Here is a 20,739-nt window from a genome sequence, read left to right as displayed (position 1 = left end):
TAGTTCAAAAGCTGGAGTTCTCTTAATTTTCTGCATTGGTACTACAATATAATATTATCATTGATTTACTTCTTTAATATAGTGGATTTTTAAATACCATGTATTATTGAAGTCATCGTCCTCGTCTACTTGTAAGGTGTTAATACGTATCATGTTTTATTTTATGGTTTATGTAGCACTTTCCCTGAAGGGGCCGCTGTAGTTTAATAGGTTCTTTCCCAACACAGTGCAGAGGCACTAAGCTCCGTGGGGGGAGTGAAACACGTTGGGGGCGGGGCCTGGTCAGAGTCCAGGCTGCAGTTGCCACATTCATTGCAGTAGGACACCATAGATGTGCAACTTCCAGGGGTTACTCTTCCTTTCTTGAACCTTTTCAGGAGCCAGGATGGGCTCCATCCCCTGTCAGCAGTCTAGCAGCAGCTGCGGATGCACTGTCCACCTACCCCCTCCCTATTGAGCTTGAGCGGACCACACACTTTTTTCAGGTCACAGTGCAGAGGCAGCCAGGCACACAGCAACAGTCCATTCACGCTCATTAAACAATCTAGGGGATGTCTTTTTATAGTTTATTTGCTTGTAGAAACTTGCAACAGGAGGGGACCACGGGGAATGGGACACTCTAAAATGCTTGAGTACAATTCTGCAGAGGACATTTTACTTAGCAGCAGTAGCACTAATGTAGGTAGACTGGAACAGTCCATAGTTTACAGCTGGGGACCATGAAGTAGTATGAGCACAGATAAAGGCAGACTGGAACAGTCAACAGTTCATAGCTGTAGAATATGAAGTAGCTTCACACAGAAAGATGTTTTACTCACTCCTGGTACACAGACAGTCCATAGCTGCAACCTCTTGCAAAGTAGTGTCATATTTAGGCCAAAGGGCTCCAGGGGCAAACAGCCCCTCTCCTCTCAGCTCAATGATCCATTCCCACAGGGGGTAAAAAAGACAGCCTTCTCAGGGCTCCAGACTATTTAACAGCAACCAAGCCACCATCTGAGCACACCTCCCTAGGGATTGCCCAGGCCCTGCTAAATATTCAGGCTGGGAGTTTTAATTATCCCTTCTATAAACTGTAGAAACATGGAACAGGATCCATTGGTTATCCTGAAACTACATAAACTAGTGTGTACATCTATTTGCTCTACTCTAGTGAAGGGGCAGTGCTGTCATTTTAACAGCCAGAAATTGCTGATAATAATAGTAAAGGGATGGTAACAGGGGGAGAGAGACAGGGCTTGCCACAAACACTCAGTGTGCTTGTATAATACTTGTGGGGCGTATTAAGTAAGCTCAAGATATGCAAGCAGTTAAAAACAAAAAAATAAATACCTGCCTTTTATATCTCTATTTCCCTTATAACATATGCTATGTTTTTTTTATCTTGCAGGAACTTTTATTTGTATGGTTAATGGCGCCTATCCAGGAAACAAGACAATTGCTGTGTACAGAAAGGCCAAACCTTCGCAGATTACCATATCCCCAATTAGCAGAGGATTCACGTGCGACTCTACAGTCAACTTTTCGTGCTGTGTGGACCACATTGAAGCCTATCAATCATCCGGCTCACAAATCAATATCACAGGAACCATCACCCGTAATGGACTTTTTAAAATTCAAATATAATACATTTTGACATTCATCATAAACTTTAAAGCAGAGTTTCACCCAAAAGTGGAACTTCCGCTCGTTGTACTCCTCCCCCCTCTGGTGCCACATTTGGCACCTTTTGGGGGGGAGGGGGTACAGGATACCTGTCTTTCACAGGTATCTTGTTCCCACTTCCGAGGGCAGCTTTAGCTTTCAGAGTTATGCCCCTTACACACGATAGGAAATTCCGCCAGCAAAAGTCCGATGGAGCATACACACGGTCGGAATTTCTGACCAAAAGCTCACATCGGACTTTTACTGGCGGAATTTCCGATCATGTGTACGGGGCATAACTCTGAAAGCTAAAGCTGCTTTAAAGGAAATCTGTAATGAAAAAGTTATTGGGCTGCCATTGCTGAAAATGCTAATTGTCTGACTAATATGCTGACCCTCTGGTTTTGTTACTTTAAGTCACACACCTGGAACAAGTATATGGATTAGAAAAATCAGAAGAGTCCAAAGTACTTTTCTACATACTTGTCAATGGTCATTGAAAGAGTACTAAAGCCAGTGAGTGAGCATAACAGTCAGAGAGTGGGGAAAACAGATAGAATTCTGGGGTGTTTCATGAGAGGGATCACAGCAGAAGCAAGGAGGTCCTGATTCACCTATAAAAGAACTTTAGTTATCACTAGAGGGATCCCTGGTAGGAGGAAGTGATGTTCCACCTTTGAGCCAGAGAAGGGAGATTGAGGACACAGTCCTCTATCCTCATCTCTGCAGCCTCAGCTGCATAAAATGAATGGACATGAATAGCTCTGTACAGAGCTTCCTATTCGCTCACATACTGAAGCATTGTAAACCCAGTTCACTATGCTTCAGTTATGAATGAACAGAGTCAGTGATCAGTACCGATTGCTGACTTTGTCCATTAATAGAGGGAAGGGGCCAGTAAATTACATATTTATTAGCCCTTTCCCTGATCTCCATCCTGACACATCCCCTGCAGCAGCCGGAGGGAAAGAGGCGGGGGTAAGCTATCAGAACTGCAGTGGGGAATAAGGGGGGGGGGGCAGGGGAGCACACAGGGGCCTGGGGGCATAGAAAGAAGAGGAAGCTGGATAGGAGGGTTGGTGGCATATAAAGGAACCAATCTCCTCCATTTTCCTCCTGCAGCCACTGAATGCTTTCAGGGGGATGAGGAAATGAAGCAAGCTTTCAGCAGCTGCAGAAGAAAAATGTAGGGGATCGGTTCCTCTATATGCTGCCCCCACTGTCCCTCCTAGCCAGGTGTACATGGGTGCTGCACAGGCCCCCAGAGCATGGAGCCAGGTCGCAATTACGACCCCTGTAGTTACACCCCTGATCTGCCTATACAGATCTTTCGATATCACTAGGGAGATCAACAATGTTAGGAAGGAGGTTCTGCTTCCTCTATACAGTATAGATCTTTAGTCATACCTCCCAGCTTTTTGAGATGGGAACGAGGGACACCTATTAGCAAAAGTATGTAGGCATAGGACACACCCCCTGCCACACCCCCTTAAAGGAGAATTATACCAAAAAACTTGTTAGTTAAATCCACAAGTGCTTTTTTTTCCACTACTATTCTTTTATACTTGCTTTTAAAAGTCACAAATACAGTGGTTTAGAAATTGGATGAAAGGTTTAGCACTGTGAAACACTTTTTGAAAGATAAAAAGTGCATTTTATATACAACTAAATACAACTATAGATCAGACCAAAATGAGGGACAAATGAGGAGGAAAGACGGTAGGAGGGACTTTGTTCCAACTCATGGGACAGTCCCTTGAAATTAGGGACAGTTGAGAGATATGCTTTAGTTGTCACAAGAAGGATCCCCGGCAAGAGGAAGGCGTTCCTGATTCCTCTATATAGATTTTTAGTTAACAACACCAACAACATCACCCCACATATAATCAAGATGAAAAAAAGCAGACATGCTTGAAGTCCAACCTGGTGACAACCACAGCTTCCTCCATAGATCACAGATACGCAGAAAGGGAGAGCATAGTTACCCAACGACAGGAAGTGTGTTACTTACAGAATTACCAGTAATAATAAATAATAATAATAAAATATATGTAAAAAAGGTAGGCAGAACTGCTTAAGAACATCTTTTTTATCCTCAAAAAAAAAAAAATCTTTCTTGCACAGTGACTATTGTCAGTCCCAGCTAAGAAAGCTTATATTATACAGATCTTTATACTGACCTACCCTAAGTGTAAAGCGGAACTCCCAGCAACTATTTTTAACATTTTTTTTTAATATAAATGCAAGCAATGTAAGTGCTTGAATTTCACTTGGCATAAGCCTCTTGCAGTCCCCGTACAGCAGAGCTCAGGAAGGGGAGGAAAAAAAAGCAGCACAGGGAACCTATCATTTGTGCAAGAAGCAGGGAAAAGACCTGTTAGTGAAAGTGAAACTGCAGCAGAGAAAGATCAGGACCTCTCCCCTGCCAGGTAGGACTGTGCTTTTGCCAAATAAAAAAGCATGCTGCCTACACTGTTGATCTTCTAAAAAGCAAAAACTGTGCCTAACACTTCTGGAATGTCGGACACCTGTGCCCCCCACCACGTGCTGTGGTTCCTTTTGCTGGACCCTGTGTCATCAATGAAAAATTAGTGATATAGGGGCTGGCGGATAGAACTGCAGCACTCAGCAGGGGGGTCAGGCATCTGACAAACCCAGAAGTATGAGGGGCCCCATTCACACCTGAGCATAGCGTTTTCAGGCAGAAAGTCACGTGATTTTACCGCGATTTTTGACGCATTTTTTAATCACGTTTTGCCGCGATTTTGCACAGGTCAAAAGGTCGCCAATGTAAAAAGCAGAAAAACGCCCAAATCTGCCTAAAAAAAAAAGTTCAAGAACTTGTTTGCGTTTCAGGCATTTTGGGGCTTCTGGCTTCAGGCGTTTTGGAGTGGAGATGTGAACCATCTCCATAAAGAATAATTGATTTTTTCCCCTCCAGCGTTTTGCAGCTTCAGGCTTCAAGCTGCAAAACGCTCAGGTGTGAATGGGGCCTAAGTCTTCAGCAGTGGTAGGAAGCAAAGATTGGTCAGCTAGAAAGGTAAGTATTAAATGTACCCTTTACTAAATCATTGTGTAAAAACCTGAATTGGACATAGTATCATCCACTTGCAATCGTTGGGTCCTTTTTATGAAATAATGCACATTGTCTGATCAGTAAATAGGTATTAAGGGTGTTACCATTGCCATAATAATTTATATGAATGTACCTCTTCCTTCACAGCTATGACTCTTTCTGGCAACTGTTTTACGCGTCAATATACTCTTTCTAAGCCCTACTGTAAAAATTTGGAAGCTAACTGCATCATTACCAACTTGTTAAATGCTACTGTGAAGAGTGCAGCAATGGTACTTAATTATATAGAGGGTAAGATTTCTTATCTTTTTATTTTCCATTTTGAACTTAGTAAATTGCGCATGCTCTTTGACTGGCTAATTTGGAATGCTGTGTTTTATTTAATGGCTCTATTCAAAAAAACAATCATTGGACGAATGCCACACACACATTTGTGCATGCGCAATGAATTTGGGCCATCATTTCTCTAATAGATTAATTCCTATGATCATTAACTCCATGTAGTGGACAAAATGCGAGATATTTTCTCATAGAGGTATGACATAAAGCTATACCACATTGTGGCCACTAGATGAAACTGAAAATTCAGGAATTAATCTATTAGAGAATTTTACAGCCAATATACAATAAGCATGCACGAATGTGTGTGACATTCATCTAACGAATGTTTGGTGTCAGTGTGAATAGTATTCTCATGACTATGGTAAAACAGATGCAAGCTGGCCTCATACCTTTGCACAAACCCTACTATTATGTTTACCATCTTAAATAACCAAACGACACCCTTTTGGAGTAAACTTGGCCGTACCGGCCATTTTACTAACAATAAACCATAAACATATTATTTACAAGCAATACTTTTTCAGATCAGTCGTAACCATGTTGTAGATCTTTGAAGGCACTGGAAAGACCCCGAATTTATATAGTATCAGCGTTGACACACCAGGTCCCCAGTCGCAGCACGCCGACTCGGAGACAATACCAACTCTTCAATTTCCAACGCTGATACCCATATCCAAATGCCCAGTTAAACCTTGGTTAACTGGCAGCTTCCCGAGGATCCCATACCAAGATGGTTCCCCACTATGCCATACTGGTCTTAATTTAGAAGGCCTCCAAAGATCTCAACCGCTATAACTTACAACAATCAATGCCAAAGGTTCCAAATGTAATACAAACAACAGGCCGGGAGGGTGGGAGCTGTTTCTTCGTCCGGTGGCCTCCGACTGACCACCGGACACTGGCCCCTCCCTAACTATGCTGCATACTATTCTGGCCACCCCCTCTATACTGACCAACTAAAAACACCCAGTTAAACCTTAATTGCCAAGCTGGCCCTGCTACCCTGTCATGCCAGCCCTGCACCTATTTCTGCGTCTTTTGCTACTGGCTTCTCTATTTTCAGTGTAAACAATGTTTTTAGCAAGGCCTCAGAAGCATAAGGGGGATGGCAGTAGAACTCTGTTCAAGTGTGCCCAGTAAATTTAGTCATGAGCAAACGTAATCTGTGTTCATACAATGCACCCCCCCTGAAATAAAGGTTTTACTACAACGCTGGTGCCGTCAAAGCAAGATGGATGTAATGGGCTTCAAGTTTAGTGATTTTATGGCAATGTAAAATAATTATTTTAGGTAACTGCAATAATAATAATAAATAAAATGTGTAGCATGGTAATGAATCCTTCTATTAAATGCAAATTTCTCTGCAGATTCAACATGTAATAATCCGCCAGATGGTTTATCCATTAACATTGGTGCCGCAGCAGAAAACCAAGACGTAACAGTTTCCTGTCAGCAGATTTCTCCCAATCAGGATGGGACTCGTATTTACACTTGCAAGAATGCTAAATGGGTACTGGCCAGTGATAACTGTGTGTCTAAAGCTCTCAACAATCTGAACAACCAAGTTGCGGTACGTTTTTTTTTGCAGTGCTTTTCAGCCAGGTGCCACAAACAGTAATATAACATCCAAAGACATAACTAGAACACCTGCCAAGACCATAAAGATGTCAAGTGATACAATATTGCACCAGAATAAAATCTGCCAACTTGTAATGTGCCGTGAAAAAGGACCTAATGGGATGGAAATGGTTACTATATGATATAGGGTATAACATAAAATGTTTATTAAAGGGGATAGACTGTGTTCAAGGTACTAAAAACACAAGTTACCATCTTGGCATTCACTGACCAAAGGGTTCCCCAGCACACGCAAATTGTGCGTATATTTTACTACACGAAATATGTACTGCTTACGAAAGGCACTGGTGGAGCGCATGCAAAACCGAAAAACATTCAAAGTGAAAGCGCCTTACTGAAATATATTGTATATTAAGAAACGCTTATTCATTACTGGTACATTAGGGACCTGGATAAGGGGGAAACAATAAAAATGCTGCATTATTTGCGTGTGGAGCATTATGCATTTTGTTTGTATTAAAAATAGTGTGGCACAGTTTATGGGACTATATTACATACACTATGTTACCAAAAGTATTGGGGTGTTTGCCTTTACATGCACATGAACTTTAATGGCATTCCAGTCTAATGCCCTGTACATACGGTCGGATTTTAAGAACGGAAAAAGTGCAATCGGATTGTGTTGTCGGAAATTCCGATCGTGTGTGGGCTCCATCGGACTTTTTCCGTCGGAATTTCCGACACACAAAGTTTGAGAGCAGGATATAAAATTTTCCGACAACAAAATCTGATCGTTTAAAGTCCGATCGTGTGTACACAAATCCGACGCACAAAGTGCTACGCATGCTCAGAATAAATTAAGAGAAGAAAGCTATTTGCTACTGCCCCGTTTATAGTCCCGACGTACGTGTTTTACGTCACCGAGTTCAGAACGTTCGGATTTTCCGACAACTTTGTGCGACCGTGTGTATGCAAGACAAGTTTGAGCCAACATCCGTTGGAAGAAATCCGATGGATTTTGTTGTCGGAATGTCCGATCAATGTCCGATCGTGTGTACAGGGCATTAGTCCGCAGGGTTCAATATTGAGTTGGCCTACCTTGGAAAGTTATAACAGCTTTAATTCTTCTAGGAAGGCTGTCCACAAGGTTTAGGAGTGTGTCTATTGTTTGACTATTCTCCCAGAAGAACTACCAGCAATTGTGAGGTCAGGCACTGATGTGGACGAGAAGGCCTGGCTCATAGTCTCCGCTCTAATTCATCCCAATGGTGTTCTATCAGGTTTAGGTCAGGATTCTGTGCAGGCCAGTCAAGTTTCTCCACCCCAAACTCGCTCAACCATGTCTTTTTGGACCTTGCTTTGTGCACTGGTCCAAATCATTTGGTGGAGGGGGGATTATGGTATGGCGCTGGGCTTGGCCCCTTAGTTCCAGTGAAGGGAAATCTTAAGGTGTCAACATACCAAGACATTTTGGACAATTTCATGCTCCCAACTTCGTGAGAACAGTTTGGAGATGGCCTCTTCCTGTTCCAACATGACTTGTGTTTCTTCCATTTGTGAATAATCGCACCAACTGTTCTCATCCTCTCACCAAGCTGCTTGGCGATGGTCTTGTAGCCCAATTCCAGCCTTGTGTAGGTCTGCAATCTTGTCCCTGACATCCTTGGACAGCTCTTTGATCTTGGCCATGGTGGAGAGATTGGAATCTGATTGATTGCTTCTGTGGACAGGTGCCTTTTACACAGGTAACAAGCTGAGCTTAGGAGCACTCCCTTTAAGGGAGTGCTCCTAATCCCAGCTCATTACCTGTATAGAAGACACCTGGGAGGCAGAAATCTTGCTGATAGGGGATCAAATACTCATTTCACTCATTAAAATACAAATCAATTTATAACTTTTTTAAATGCATTTTTCTGGATATTTTTGTTGTTATTCTGTCTCTCACTGTTAAAATAAATCTACCATTAAAATTGTAGACTTAACTTTTTTTGTTTTTCAGTGGGCAAATGTACAAAATCAGCAGGGGCTCAAATACTTTTTTCCCTCACTGTACATAGTCTTAACCATAGTAAAAGCATATAAAAAAGATGCTCCTTCAGTGCCCCAACCCAGGTTTCACCTTCAGCATTTAGCTGGCCATACGCTAGTAGAAGTTCCTTCAAACGTTTTTGTTTTAGGACGATTGTTCAATTTTCTAGTTATTAGTGGGATCAAATCAACATTTTTTTTCCAAACAAATTTCTAAGAGTGTACATGGCTTTCGTTCGGGAGAGTCCATTCACTCCAAAACCAAACCTTAAAAGTACTTTTGAACGACATTCATCAAGTCTACTGAGAAAAATTTACTTGTGTATTGCCAGTTTTTCTCAGGGGATTTAAAGGTAATAACACACATTCCATTCCTATTTATTTAAAAAAAAATCCTCCTTTCTATCAATTGTCACACATTAATGGAGAAGTCCAGCCAGAACTCGTTTGGCTGGGCTACTCCTTTGGGTCAAAGGGGTGCAATTCGTTTTGACTGAAGTCCGCTCTCTGCGCTCCCCTCCCCTCCACAGCTCAGCGCTGTAGTGAGCATGGGGGGGGGGGCAGAGTGGAGAGCCGCTGACTGACAGTCAGAAGCTCTCTGCTCAGGGAGCTAAGAGTACCGAGCCATCTGCGACGTTCGAACGCTCGGTGCTCAGTGAAGAGGCGCCTGAGGACAGACTGGCACCTCTTACCATCCACCTATGTAAGTATAAATGGGGAACCCCCCCATACTTCTCTTTTAACCACATCCCGACCAGCCGTTGTACTGCGGCAGAATGGCAGGGCTAGGCGAAACAACGTTGTGTAACGTTGCTTCGCCCTGTGGCCACTAGGGGGCGCACGCCCCCCGCGCCAATGCGATCGCTCGGGGCACACGGATGACCCGGAACACAAACTAGGACACACATTAACCCCTTCACTGCCCCCTAGTGTTAACTTCTTGAATGAAATTTTTACGGTAATCAATGCATTTTTAATCGCACTGATCACTGTATCAATGCCAATGGTCCTAAAAATGTGTCAAAATTGTCCAACGTGTCCGCCATAATGTCGCAGTCATGATAAAAATTGCTGATCGCCGCCATTACTAGTAAAAAAAAAAATTATTAATAAAAATGCCATAAAACTATCCCCTATTTTGTAGACGCTATAACTTTTGCGCAAACCAATCAATATACGCTTATTGTGATTTTTTTTTTTACCAAAAATATGTAGAAGAATACGTATCGACCTAAACTGAGGAAAAAAAATGTTTTTTTTATATATTTTTTGGGGATATTTATTATAGCAAAAAGTAAAAAATAATGCATTTTTTCACAATTGTTGCTCTTTTTTTGTTTATAGCTCAAAAAGTAAAAACTGCAGAGATGATCAAATACCACCAAAAGAAAGCTCTATTTGTGGGGAAAAAAGGACGTTGATTTTGTTTGGGAGCCACGTCGCACGACCGCGCAATTGTCAGTTAAAGCGACGCAGTGCCGAATCGCAAAAAAGTGCTCTGGTCTTTGGGCAGCCAAGTGGTCCGGGGCTTAAGTGGTTAAAGCTGGTATACACTAGTAAAATTTTGTTTAAAATCTTTTGTTTTAAGAATGTTCATTCGATTTTCCAGTGAATATTCCTTTTTTGACCTCAGTGACAAAAACTCTAGGGAGCAGGATGGAAAGCTTTTCTCAAACAAACACAATTTTAAGAGTATATGGTTTTTGTTTGGGAAAATCTATCCGTTACAAAATCGAATGTTAAAAGGATAATTAAATTCAAAGTACTTGGCAAGTAGATGAATGTTCTGAGAATTTTCAGCAAATTTTCGTATGAACATATGGCCAGTGTTAGCTCTCTGAGGGCTTTTCACAAGGCAAGATTCAAATAGAACATACATAAAATGTATCAAATTATAAAATATTCCAAAAAGCGCAGTATAAATATTACATTCATATAGTCAGGATAATGCATCTCCTGTCATTAACTACACATGCTTTTTTTTGCTATGTGAACTTTAATGTGTTATTTTTAATTTTTCAGGATCTGCTTACAAGCCCAAACCCTAACCAACAAGTTCCCTCTATTGTTGCTATGTTAAATAACACTGTAAGTCAGAATCAAGATATAACGAATTCAGGCGCCAACATTCAGCTTGTGGTCAACATATTAAAGCAGGTTGGAAGTGCTGTTACATCAGTGCCAACAACGGTTATGCAGGTAAGCAGGGGATACTGTATGTATAAGATTTGCTGCCTAGCCTAATCAGTCTATCTATCTATTTATCTATCTATCTATCTATCTATCTATCTATCTATCTATCTATCTATCTATCTATCTATCTATCTATCTATCTATCTATCTATCTATCTATCTATCTATAAAACAACTATACCTGAGATTCAAAATTACCACAATTTAGTGTATAAATAATATAATATAAGAATCATATAATATACATAATCAATATTAATATATTATAATGGCACCAAATTTCCATCACCTTACAAATGAAGTGACTCAATAACACAACACAAATCAATATGCGTACATTTTCATGTTAAGGTAGTGGAAGGAGTCAAAGGTCTATTTTTCTTTTTTTTTGTGATAGATCCAATCCTTATTCAATTACAGTGGCCATTTTTTCAGTTCCCTTTTAAATATTCAATAATGCATACTATAGGTACAAAAACATACAACTGATGAGATTAGGAGACAGTGGACAACTACGGTACGTGTCAACCTTATGGCATACGTATCTTCCCAGAGCAGGTATCTGCAATAACAAGGTTTAAAGGCTTTCTATTTTTTCCATGAGGTTTCAAAATATCAATAGCCAAAAATATATGAAATTAATTTTAAAAAGTCCAGAATCCCATGTTCCATATTTCATATGTCACATGTCATTCACAGGTCATTGCCAATAATTACATGAGAACTTACCCTGTTTATGGTCTCTTGTATCAACAGATGGTCAAACACTCTTGAGTAAACTCCCAATAGGCTCCAACTTTCTACACCAGTCTTTCTCAACCAGGGTTCCTCCAGAGGTTGTTAGAGATTCCTTGTGCAACAGGCAATATCTACCTCTCACATTAAAGGAGTTGTAAACCCTCAAGGTATTTCACCGTAATGCATATGCATTAAGGTGAAAAACCTTCTGTAGTGCAGCAGCCCCCCCCAGAGTCCCTCTTTTACTTACCTGAACCGGATCGTTCCAGTGACAAGGACAAACACAACAGCTCCAGTCACTGTCTCGGGTCCTCATTGGATAGATTGATAGTAGCAGGAGCCATTGGCTTCCGCTAATGTCAATCAAATCCAGTGACACGGGAGCCGGGGGTAGGGCCGAGTCCTGCTGTCTGCGTCAATGGATTCGGGAGCACGTTCGCACGAGTGCCCCCATGGAATGCGGCTCTCCGTGGGGGCACTCAAGGAAAGGAGGAGCCAGGAGCGCTGCTGAGGAACCCCAGAAGAGGAAGATCGAGGCCCCTCTGTGCAAAACCCTTGCACAGAGGAGATAAGTATAACATGTTTGTTATTTAAAAAAAAATAAAAATTAGATCCTTTACAAACTCTGTAAGTAACCACTAACAGCAATTATATGTTTAGATTTCTTGGGTCACACTGGCCCCCAAGTAAGGAGCAGTCTTCCAAGTGATTATCACATTAATGTATTGTTAGCTTTAGAAATATTTTTTTTTAGCAGGGGTTCCCCGAGATTAGAAAGTTTTTTCAAGCTCTCCTCTATGGTAAATAGGTTGAGAAAGGCTGCGCTACATGTTTTAAAATATTAAGAACAAAAAACTCAATCAAAAAACACTACCTTATGGACCATTACAGGCCATACACAATGTTAAATATCACCATTATCCTATTATAAAAATTAAATACAAGACAGAAACTAAAGGGCTAAAAAGGGCTGTTTATTTGTACACTTTTTAAAATCACATACTATGGTACAGTGGAACCTTGGTTTGCGAGTAACGCGATTAGCGAGCGTTTTGCAATACGAGCACTGTATTTTTAAAAATCATAATTCGGTTTGCAAGTGTTGTCTTGCAAAACGAGCACGATTGAGGCCAAAGCGTGTGCAGTACCGCATTTGGCCTGAGGTGGGGGGACGCTGGAGCCGAGCGGCGCCGATTGGCACTGTTCGGAAATGCACGGAAAGGCCCGAGGACAGCTCGGCTGACCTCGGCAAACCTCTGGAACGGAGTCTTTTCGAGGTTTGCCGAGGTCAGCCAAGGTGTCCTCAGGCCTTTCTGGCCGTTTCCGAGGCTCTCCGGCCCCCCCCCACCTCTGGCTGCATGTGGTATTGCATGCCATTGAAGTCAATGCGTAACCAATTATTTTCGTTACCATTGACTTCAATGGGGAAACTCGCTTTGATATGCGAGTACTTTGGATTACGAGCATTCTCCTGGAACAGATTATGCTCGTAATCCACTGTATATTAACCGCTTGCTGACCGCATCACTTAGGCTCCTGAGCTGGATCACATACCTAGTATGTGATCTGGGACTTCCGGATAGGGAGTGCGTGCGCAAACAGCCAGCGCCGTGGCTACGCTGTGATTAGACACAGCATGAGCCAATCAGCGGGTGCCAGTCAATGGATGTCCTTCGGCACCTGCTGATTGGCGTAGAGAGACACAGAACAGAGCTCTGCATATGTAAACAAGGTAGAGCTCTGTTCTGCCAGCAGGGATATGATGGATTTTCTTTCCCTGTAAAGCAGGGGATAAAATAAATCAGATCCCTTAGTAAAAAGAGGACACAGTACGCACAAACACTGGTTAGGCACACATTTAACCCTTTGATCGCACTAGATGTTTAACCCCTTCCCAGTCAGTGTCATTATTACAGTGACAGTGCATATTTTTAGCACTGATCACTGTATTAGTGTCACTGGTTCCCACAAAGTGTGAAAAGTGTCAGACTGTCTGCCGCAATATCGCAGTCCCGCTATAAGTCGCTGATTGCCGCTATTACTAATATAAAAAATAAAAATAAAAAAATATTCCAGTATAAATGGCATAGTTTGTAGACCCTATAACTTTTACACAAACCAATCAATATATGCTTATTGGGATTTTTTTTTTACCAATAATATGTAGCAGGATACTGTATGGCGCTTTCCAGAAAATTAGAATATCATCAAAAAGTTATACGATTGCTCGGAAGCAAGGATGAGCCAGAAGCGGTCGGTCTTGTAAACTAGCGTTCGTAATGGAGAATTAACATTCGTGACGTGGCAAATTATGAAATCGCGAAATGCAGCGCACAATTCTCTTCTTCTTTAATGGGATAATAATGAAGCTGCTTTGCTGGTTATACTGATGGAGTTATTGCAAACAAATTTTCAAAGTCTTTTTTTTTCTAGTGATATCAAGAATAATATTACTATGCTTTTTTTTTTTATTTGGGCAAGTTACCACAACACCATTATCCCGTAGTTTTTAGGATCAAAGATACAACTATGTTGGTGTCTCTTGTCAATTTTACGTTGTATTTTTAAAATGTAACTGCCTACTCCCAAACTGTTATTTGAAGTAAAACACATAGCCAAGTATTATTCTCCACAATTTTTTTTATTGTGCATTAGAAAAAGAAAACAAATAAAATTAGACATGCTATCTGCCAATAGAACTTAACCAAAAAGTGCATTCTATGCATCCAAAAATATAGAAAATATACCAAATCAAATCATTATTCAACCAAAAAAATAATGTCAAAGCAATAACTCCAAGGCCAATAATAAATTACACGATCCTCCGATTCTGCAACGTGTCTGGTTGATGAACGGCCGTTCAGAAATTAACTGAAAAGCACGAAATGAAAAGCGCAAATCAACACTCACCAAATTTCTACTAACACGAAATTAGCAGAAGGTGCCCAAAGGGTGGCGCTAAAGAGCTGAAAAACAACGTAGTACGTCACTACATTCGTAATTGTTGGCGAACAATTGTGTGGCCTTGTGTATGCAAGACAAGTTTGGGCCAACACCCTTCGGACAAAATTCCACGGTTTTGTTGGTTAACAATCCGACTAGGCTTTAGTGTGTAACTGTTTGGACATACGATGTATGGCCAGATATCTTACACACAGGGTCTGCAAGAGCCCTGCATAGCAACCACGATCTGCTGATTGTGGGTGCACTGCTTTCCAGGCTCCCAACCAAACAAATAATAAATGCACTTTTTTTTCCTGCAAAAAGATGTGCATTTATTTATTTTTTTGTAAAGGTGAACTTATCCTTTGATCCAAAACTTCTGAGCATTTCTGGAAATGTCTGTAGCAATTTAAAAATAAAACCCTTGGCCTCATTTGTTCCAGGAAAGGTTGGGGGCAGAAAGAGAGGACTATTTATTGACTGTTGGGTGTAGCTGGAGTAATCTGCAGTGTTGTGTTTCCGACAATTAAATTAAAGTCCCAGCCTTCCCCTGTGAATTGCTGTAGAAGAGGCTGGGACTTTAATTGTTGTTACATAGTTACATAGTAGGTGAGGTTGAAAAAAGACACAAGTCCATCAAGTCCAACCTATGTGTGATTATGTATCAGTATTACATTGAATATCCCTGTATGTTGTGGTCATTCAGGTGCTTATCTAATAGTTTCTTGAAGCTATCAATGCTCCCCGCTGAGACCACCGCCTGTGGAAAGGGAATTCCACATCCTTGCCGCTCTTACAGTAAAGAACCCTGTATGTAGTTTAAGGTTAAACCTCTTTTCTTCTAATTTTAATGAGTGGCCATTAAAGAAGAGTTAAACTCTCTTCTGCAAAAAAGTTTTATTTCTATTGTAGGGTCACCAGTATGGTATTTGTATATTGAAATCATATCCCCTCTCAAGCGTCTCTTCTCCAGAGAGAATAAGTTCAGTGCTCGCAACCTTTCCTCATAACTAAGATCCTCCAGACCCTTTATTAGGTTTGTTGCCCTTCTTTGTACTCGCTCCATTTCCAATACATCCTTCCTGAGGACCGGTGCCCAGAACTGGACAGCATACACTAGGTGTGGCCGGACCAGAGTCTTGTAGAGCGGGAGAATTATCGTTTTATCTCTGGAGTTGATCCCCTTTTTAATGCATGCCAATATTCTGTTTGCTTTGTTAGCAGCAGCTTGGCATTGCATGCCATTGCTGAGCCTATCATCCACTAAGACCCCCAGGTCCTTTTCCATTCTAGATTCCCCCCATTCATATTTTTGCCACCCAAATGCATTATTTAACATTTTTCTTCATTGAACCTCATTTGCCATGTAGTTGCCCACCCCATTCATTTGTTCAGATCTTTTTGCAAGGTTTCCACATCCTGCGGAGAAGTTATTGCCCTGCTTAGCTTAGTATCGTCTGCAAATACAGAGATTGAACTGTTTATGCCATCCTCCTGGTTGTCTATGAACAAATTAAATAGAATTGGTCCCAGCACAGAACCCTGGGGAACCCCACTACCCACCCCTGACCATTCCGAGTACTCCCCATTTATCACCACCCTCTGAACTTGCCCTTGTAGCCAGTTTTCAATCCATGTACTCACCCTATGGTCCATGCCAACGGACCTTATTTTGTACAGTAAACGTTTATGGGGAACTGTGTCAAATGCTTTTGCAAAATCCAGATACACCACGCCTTCCTTTATCTAGATGGCAATTCACCTCCTCATAGAAGGTTAGTAGATTGGTTTGGCAAGAACAATTCTTCATGAATCCAAGCTGATTACTGCTAATGATACCGTTCTCATTACTAAAATCTTGTATATAGTCCCTTATCATCCCCTCCAAGAGTTTACATACTATTGATGTTAGGCTAACTGGTCTGTAATTCCCAGGGATGTATTTTGGGCCCTTTTTAAATATTGGTGCTACATTGGCTTTTTTCTAATCAGCTGGTACCATTCCAGTCAGTAGACTGTCTGTAAAAATTAGGAACAATGGTCTGGCAATCACTTGACTGAGTTCCCTAAGTACCCTCGGATGCAAGCCATCTGGTCCCGGTGATTTATTAATGTTAAGTTTTTCAAGTCTAATTTTAACTCTGTCTTCTGTTAACCATGGAGGTGCTTCCCGTGTTGTGTCATGAGGATAAACACTGCAATTTTGGTTACTGAAGCCCCCAGATTCACTCATGAAGACTGAGGAGAAGAATAAATACAATACCATCTCACCATCCTTTGTAACCAGATGTCCTTCCTCATTCTTTATGGGGCCAATATGGTCTGTCCTCCCTTTTTTACTGTTTATATACATGTGACAGACCTAGCCGGGAGAGAGACTTTTGGAGGGCACTGTATGCTAGCCTCTTGCCAATCGATCGTGGGCCCTTGCATTTGGGGTAACGGTGCTCTTTGTGAGCTGTATGCCTGGGGACCCGTGAGGTGGTATTACTGTGGATTCCCCCAGGACACACAGACTCTGGGGACACTGGATTTGCCATATTGGAATAGTGGCTGATTCATAATGCTGGGACAGATACTGTTAGGAGATGCTGATGTAAATTCCAGCACCTGTCTGTCTGTTGTCTGCTAAAATGTGTATTGTAAATAAGTCTATAGTATGGGATCTAAGAGTCATTAGATCCCCATTGTTGTTTGTGTTAATTAACTCTGCTATTGTGTGAAGAAGAGTCTATGTTGATTGTGATAATGTTGATTGGATTTTCTGAACTACAAGACGGCCAGTCTGGCCTAAAAGTCGTGTCTGAGTCATCTAGGCTGTCTAAAGGGATTAGTTAATTAGCTCATGTTAATTAGGTTAATTAGGTTACAGCTGTATTGTTAGAGTAATATGAGCAGGAGGTCTGCACCTCCACTTTTAGTGTATAAAAGCCTGTATTTTGCAATAAAGTGAGATTCCTGTTTGAACTTACATACAGCCTGCCTGGTGTTTGTTCTGAGCTATCACAACTGGGTTAGAACAGCACATAGCTGAAGTTCTAATCCCGGAGCATTGGATGACCGAACCATCAGACGTTGCAATCTGATTCAATAGTCTACAGAGGAGTGTCGGGAGAGTGGAACCGAGCGAGCAAGGGGCTCGTTACAATACATAAAGAATTTCTTGGGATTTTTTTTGCTCTCCTCCGCTATGTGTGTTTCATGTTCTATCTTAGCCATCCTAATTGCACCCTTACATTTCTTGTTGCATTCTTTATAAAGTCTGAATGCTGAGGATGATCCCTCAACCTTGTATTTTTTGAAGGCCTTCTCCTTTGCTTTTATATGCATTTTTACATTAGAGTTAAGCCATCCAGGACTTTTGTTCGCTCTTTTAAATTTATTACCCAACGGGATACATTGGCTAATGTCCTTATTTAATATGCTCTTAAAGCAAACCCATCTCTCCTCCGTATTCTTTGTTCCTAATATTTTATCCCAATTTATGCCTTTTAGCACATTTTGTAGTTTAGGGAAGTTGGCTCTTTTGAAATTCAATGTATTCCCTTTATGTTTCCTATTTGTGTGATTTATACTGGACCTAATTGACCTGTGATCGCTGTTACCTAAATTGCCCCGTATTTCCACATCCGCGATCAGGTCTGTATTGTTGGTAATCAGTAGATCCAGTAATGTTTTATTTCTAGTTGGTGTGTCTACCATCTGACCCATAAAATTGTCCTGCAAGACATTAAGGAACTGGCGAGCCTTAAATGAATGCGCCGCTCCCTCCGCCCAGTCTATGTCTGGATAATTAAAATCCTCCATTATGATAACACTTCTCATCCTTGCTGCTAATCCAGATTGTGATAGGAGATCTGTCTCCACTTCCTCCCTCAGGTTAGGGGGCCTATAGCATACTCCCAGTATTATTTTCCACTTAGCTTCATCCCTATGGAGCTCTACCCATAAGGATTCCACCTCCTCCCTAGCTCCCTCAGTGATGTCATCTCTCACATTCACTTGTACATTATTCTTGATATATAGGCATAGCCCTCCCCCTTTTTTACCCTCTCTATCCTTGCAGTAAAGGGTATACCCTTGAATGTTTGCCAGCCAATCATGAGAGCTGTTGAACCAGGTCTCTGAAATTCCCACAAAATCCAAATCCCCCTCGTACAACAGTATCTCTAGTTCACCCATCTTGTCCGCCATGCTCCTTACATTGGTGATCATGCCACATAGTTTGGACCGGTCACATATTGTCCTCGTATTGGGTGTTTCGAGAATGCAACTAGGACTTGCTACTATACTTACCTTGTGTTTTTGTGCTTTGGTCAACCTACCACTAATGCCCCCAATACTACCCTCTGGAATATCTTCCTCGCTGACTATCTCTACCTCTGGACCCTCCCTCCCATCGCCTAGTTTAAAAACCCCTCTAACTTTTTGGCCATCTTCATTCCCAGCAGATCTGCACCCTCCTCATTTAGGTGCAGTCCGTACCTTCTATAGTACCGGTTATCGACTGAGAAGTTGGCCCAGTCCTCCAGGAACCCAAACCCCTCCTTACTACACCAGCTCTTCAGCCACTTGTTTACTTCCCTAATCTCCCTCTGCCTTTCTGGTGTGGCTCGATGTACCGGTAGTATTCCTGAGAATACTACCTTGCAGGTCCTTTTCCTCAATTTAGATCCTAAGTCCCTAAAATCGTTCTTTAGGACACTCCATCTGCCTCTGACTTTGTCATTGGTGCCAACGTGCACCATGACAGCTGGGTCTTCCCCAGCCCCTCCCAGTAATCTGTCCACAAGATCCGTGATGTGCCGAACCCGAGCGCCCGGTAGACAACATACTGTTCGGCGCTTCAGGTCTTGGTTACAGATTGCCCTCTCTGTCCTTCTAAGAACTGAGTCCCCTACCGCCAGAATCTGTCTTTCCTTTCCCTTCGCTGCCCCCCCACCCTCACTGGAGGAGTTCTTCCCCCGGCAGTTAGGAGAGTCCCTCAGCTCCAGCAGTGCTGGTTCCTGACTGGTTTCGCCAATGTCACTCAATGGAGCATACTTATTGGGATGCTCTAGTCCTGGATCAGCCTCCCTGGCACTTCCCCCTCTACCCTTCCTGACTGTCACCCATCTACTCTTTGCTAGTGCCTGAACCTCTTTGTCTCCACCCGCCTCTGTGCTGGCCCCTGCCGGCACCTGTCATGTACGTTCCTGGCTCTCCTTTAGTATGGAGGGACTCCTCAGTGCTGACAGTTGCTTTCCTAGATTCAGAACCTGGGCTTCCAGGGTAACAATGTGCTTACATTTTGCACAGCAGTATTCGCCCTCGATCGGATGATCAAGGAACGCATACATGCAGCAAGATGTACAAAGAGTCGCCTCTCCACACCCGCTGGGTGCAGGAGATTAGTCCGTCTGCACCCAAAAGTAATTTAATAGTCCTTTTTGTGTCCCTGGGCCCCATTTCTTTAGTGCCTGTCAAATGCTCTGAAAAGTGATCCACCATGAAACACTTTTCAGAGGGGTACACCTAGCCTAAAAGATAGGAGGGTTTTAGTTCTGCTTTTTAAATCCTTGTCTGCCAACAGACTTTACAAAACCCCTTTTTTCCCCCCATGGAGTTCTTCTTTAAATGCACAGGCCCAGAGAGAGAAATATAGCCCTGTTATGGGGGGGTCATAGGAAGTTGCCCTCTCCACACAGGCTATGGCGCTAACCTGCAGCTAACCGGCGCTAATCTGGCTCCCAAAGGAGCCAGAGCCTTCGCTAAAGGAAGAGTGGACTATGAATATATAATTTGCAGTGCTTCCACCTAGAACAGGACTCCAGCTATATGTAGAGATGTCCCCTTTCTAGGACAATAACTAGAAACTCACCCAAAATAATTGACAGCAGTAGTACTAATACACCCAGCATAGATTTCTAAGATTAAAGATATGCAGACACACCAGCAGGTGATTATTGTAACTTTATATATGATAAAGTGATGGCATTACATACAACCAAAGCATTAACAAGAAGAATGTACTTATGTCGTAGAAGAACAGTGTACATATGTATCTATATATCCGGATATATAACTAAAGACCGTTAACACCAATACCACCAATTAGGCCCTGTGGCACAGTTCCATTGCAAAGACCCCTGATGAGCTGGCTTGCAAGGCGTAACCCAATCCGGCTTCAGAGGACAAATGCTGATGCATCTGTGGAG

The 20,739-nt window shown here is 42.0% G+C and overlaps 1 protein-coding gene across 2 annotated transcripts in view; it reads left to right on the top strand.

The window, feature by feature from the left end:
* Window positions 1-20,739, top strand: part of LOC141139298 (adhesion G protein-coupled receptor F5-like) — a 291,803-nt gene that overhangs the window by 249,676 nt on the left and 21,388 nt on the right. For both annotated transcript variants that reach the window (XM_073625271.1, XM_073625270.1), the window contains exons 13-16: window positions 1,391-1,597; window positions 4,868-5,011; window positions 6,430-6,632; window positions 10,691-10,867. In XM_073625271.1, the coding sequence (XP_073481372.1) occupies window positions 1,391-1,597; window positions 4,868-5,011; window positions 6,430-6,632; window positions 10,691-10,867 (731 nt within the window). The remainder of the gene's footprint in view (window positions 1-1,390; window positions 1,598-4,867; window positions 5,012-6,429; window positions 6,633-10,690; window positions 10,868-20,739) is intronic.

The sequence above is a fragment of the Aquarana catesbeiana genome, linkage group LG04, assembly GCF_042186555.1.
Source record: "Aquarana catesbeiana isolate 2022-GZ linkage group LG04, ASM4218655v1, whole genome shotgun sequence".
In the NCBI taxonomy this organism is placed as follows: Eukaryota; Metazoa; Chordata; class Amphibia; order Anura; family Ranidae; genus Aquarana; species Aquarana catesbeiana.
Note: the sequence above shows the minus strand (reverse complement) of the source record. Positions and strands in the feature narration are given on the sequence as shown.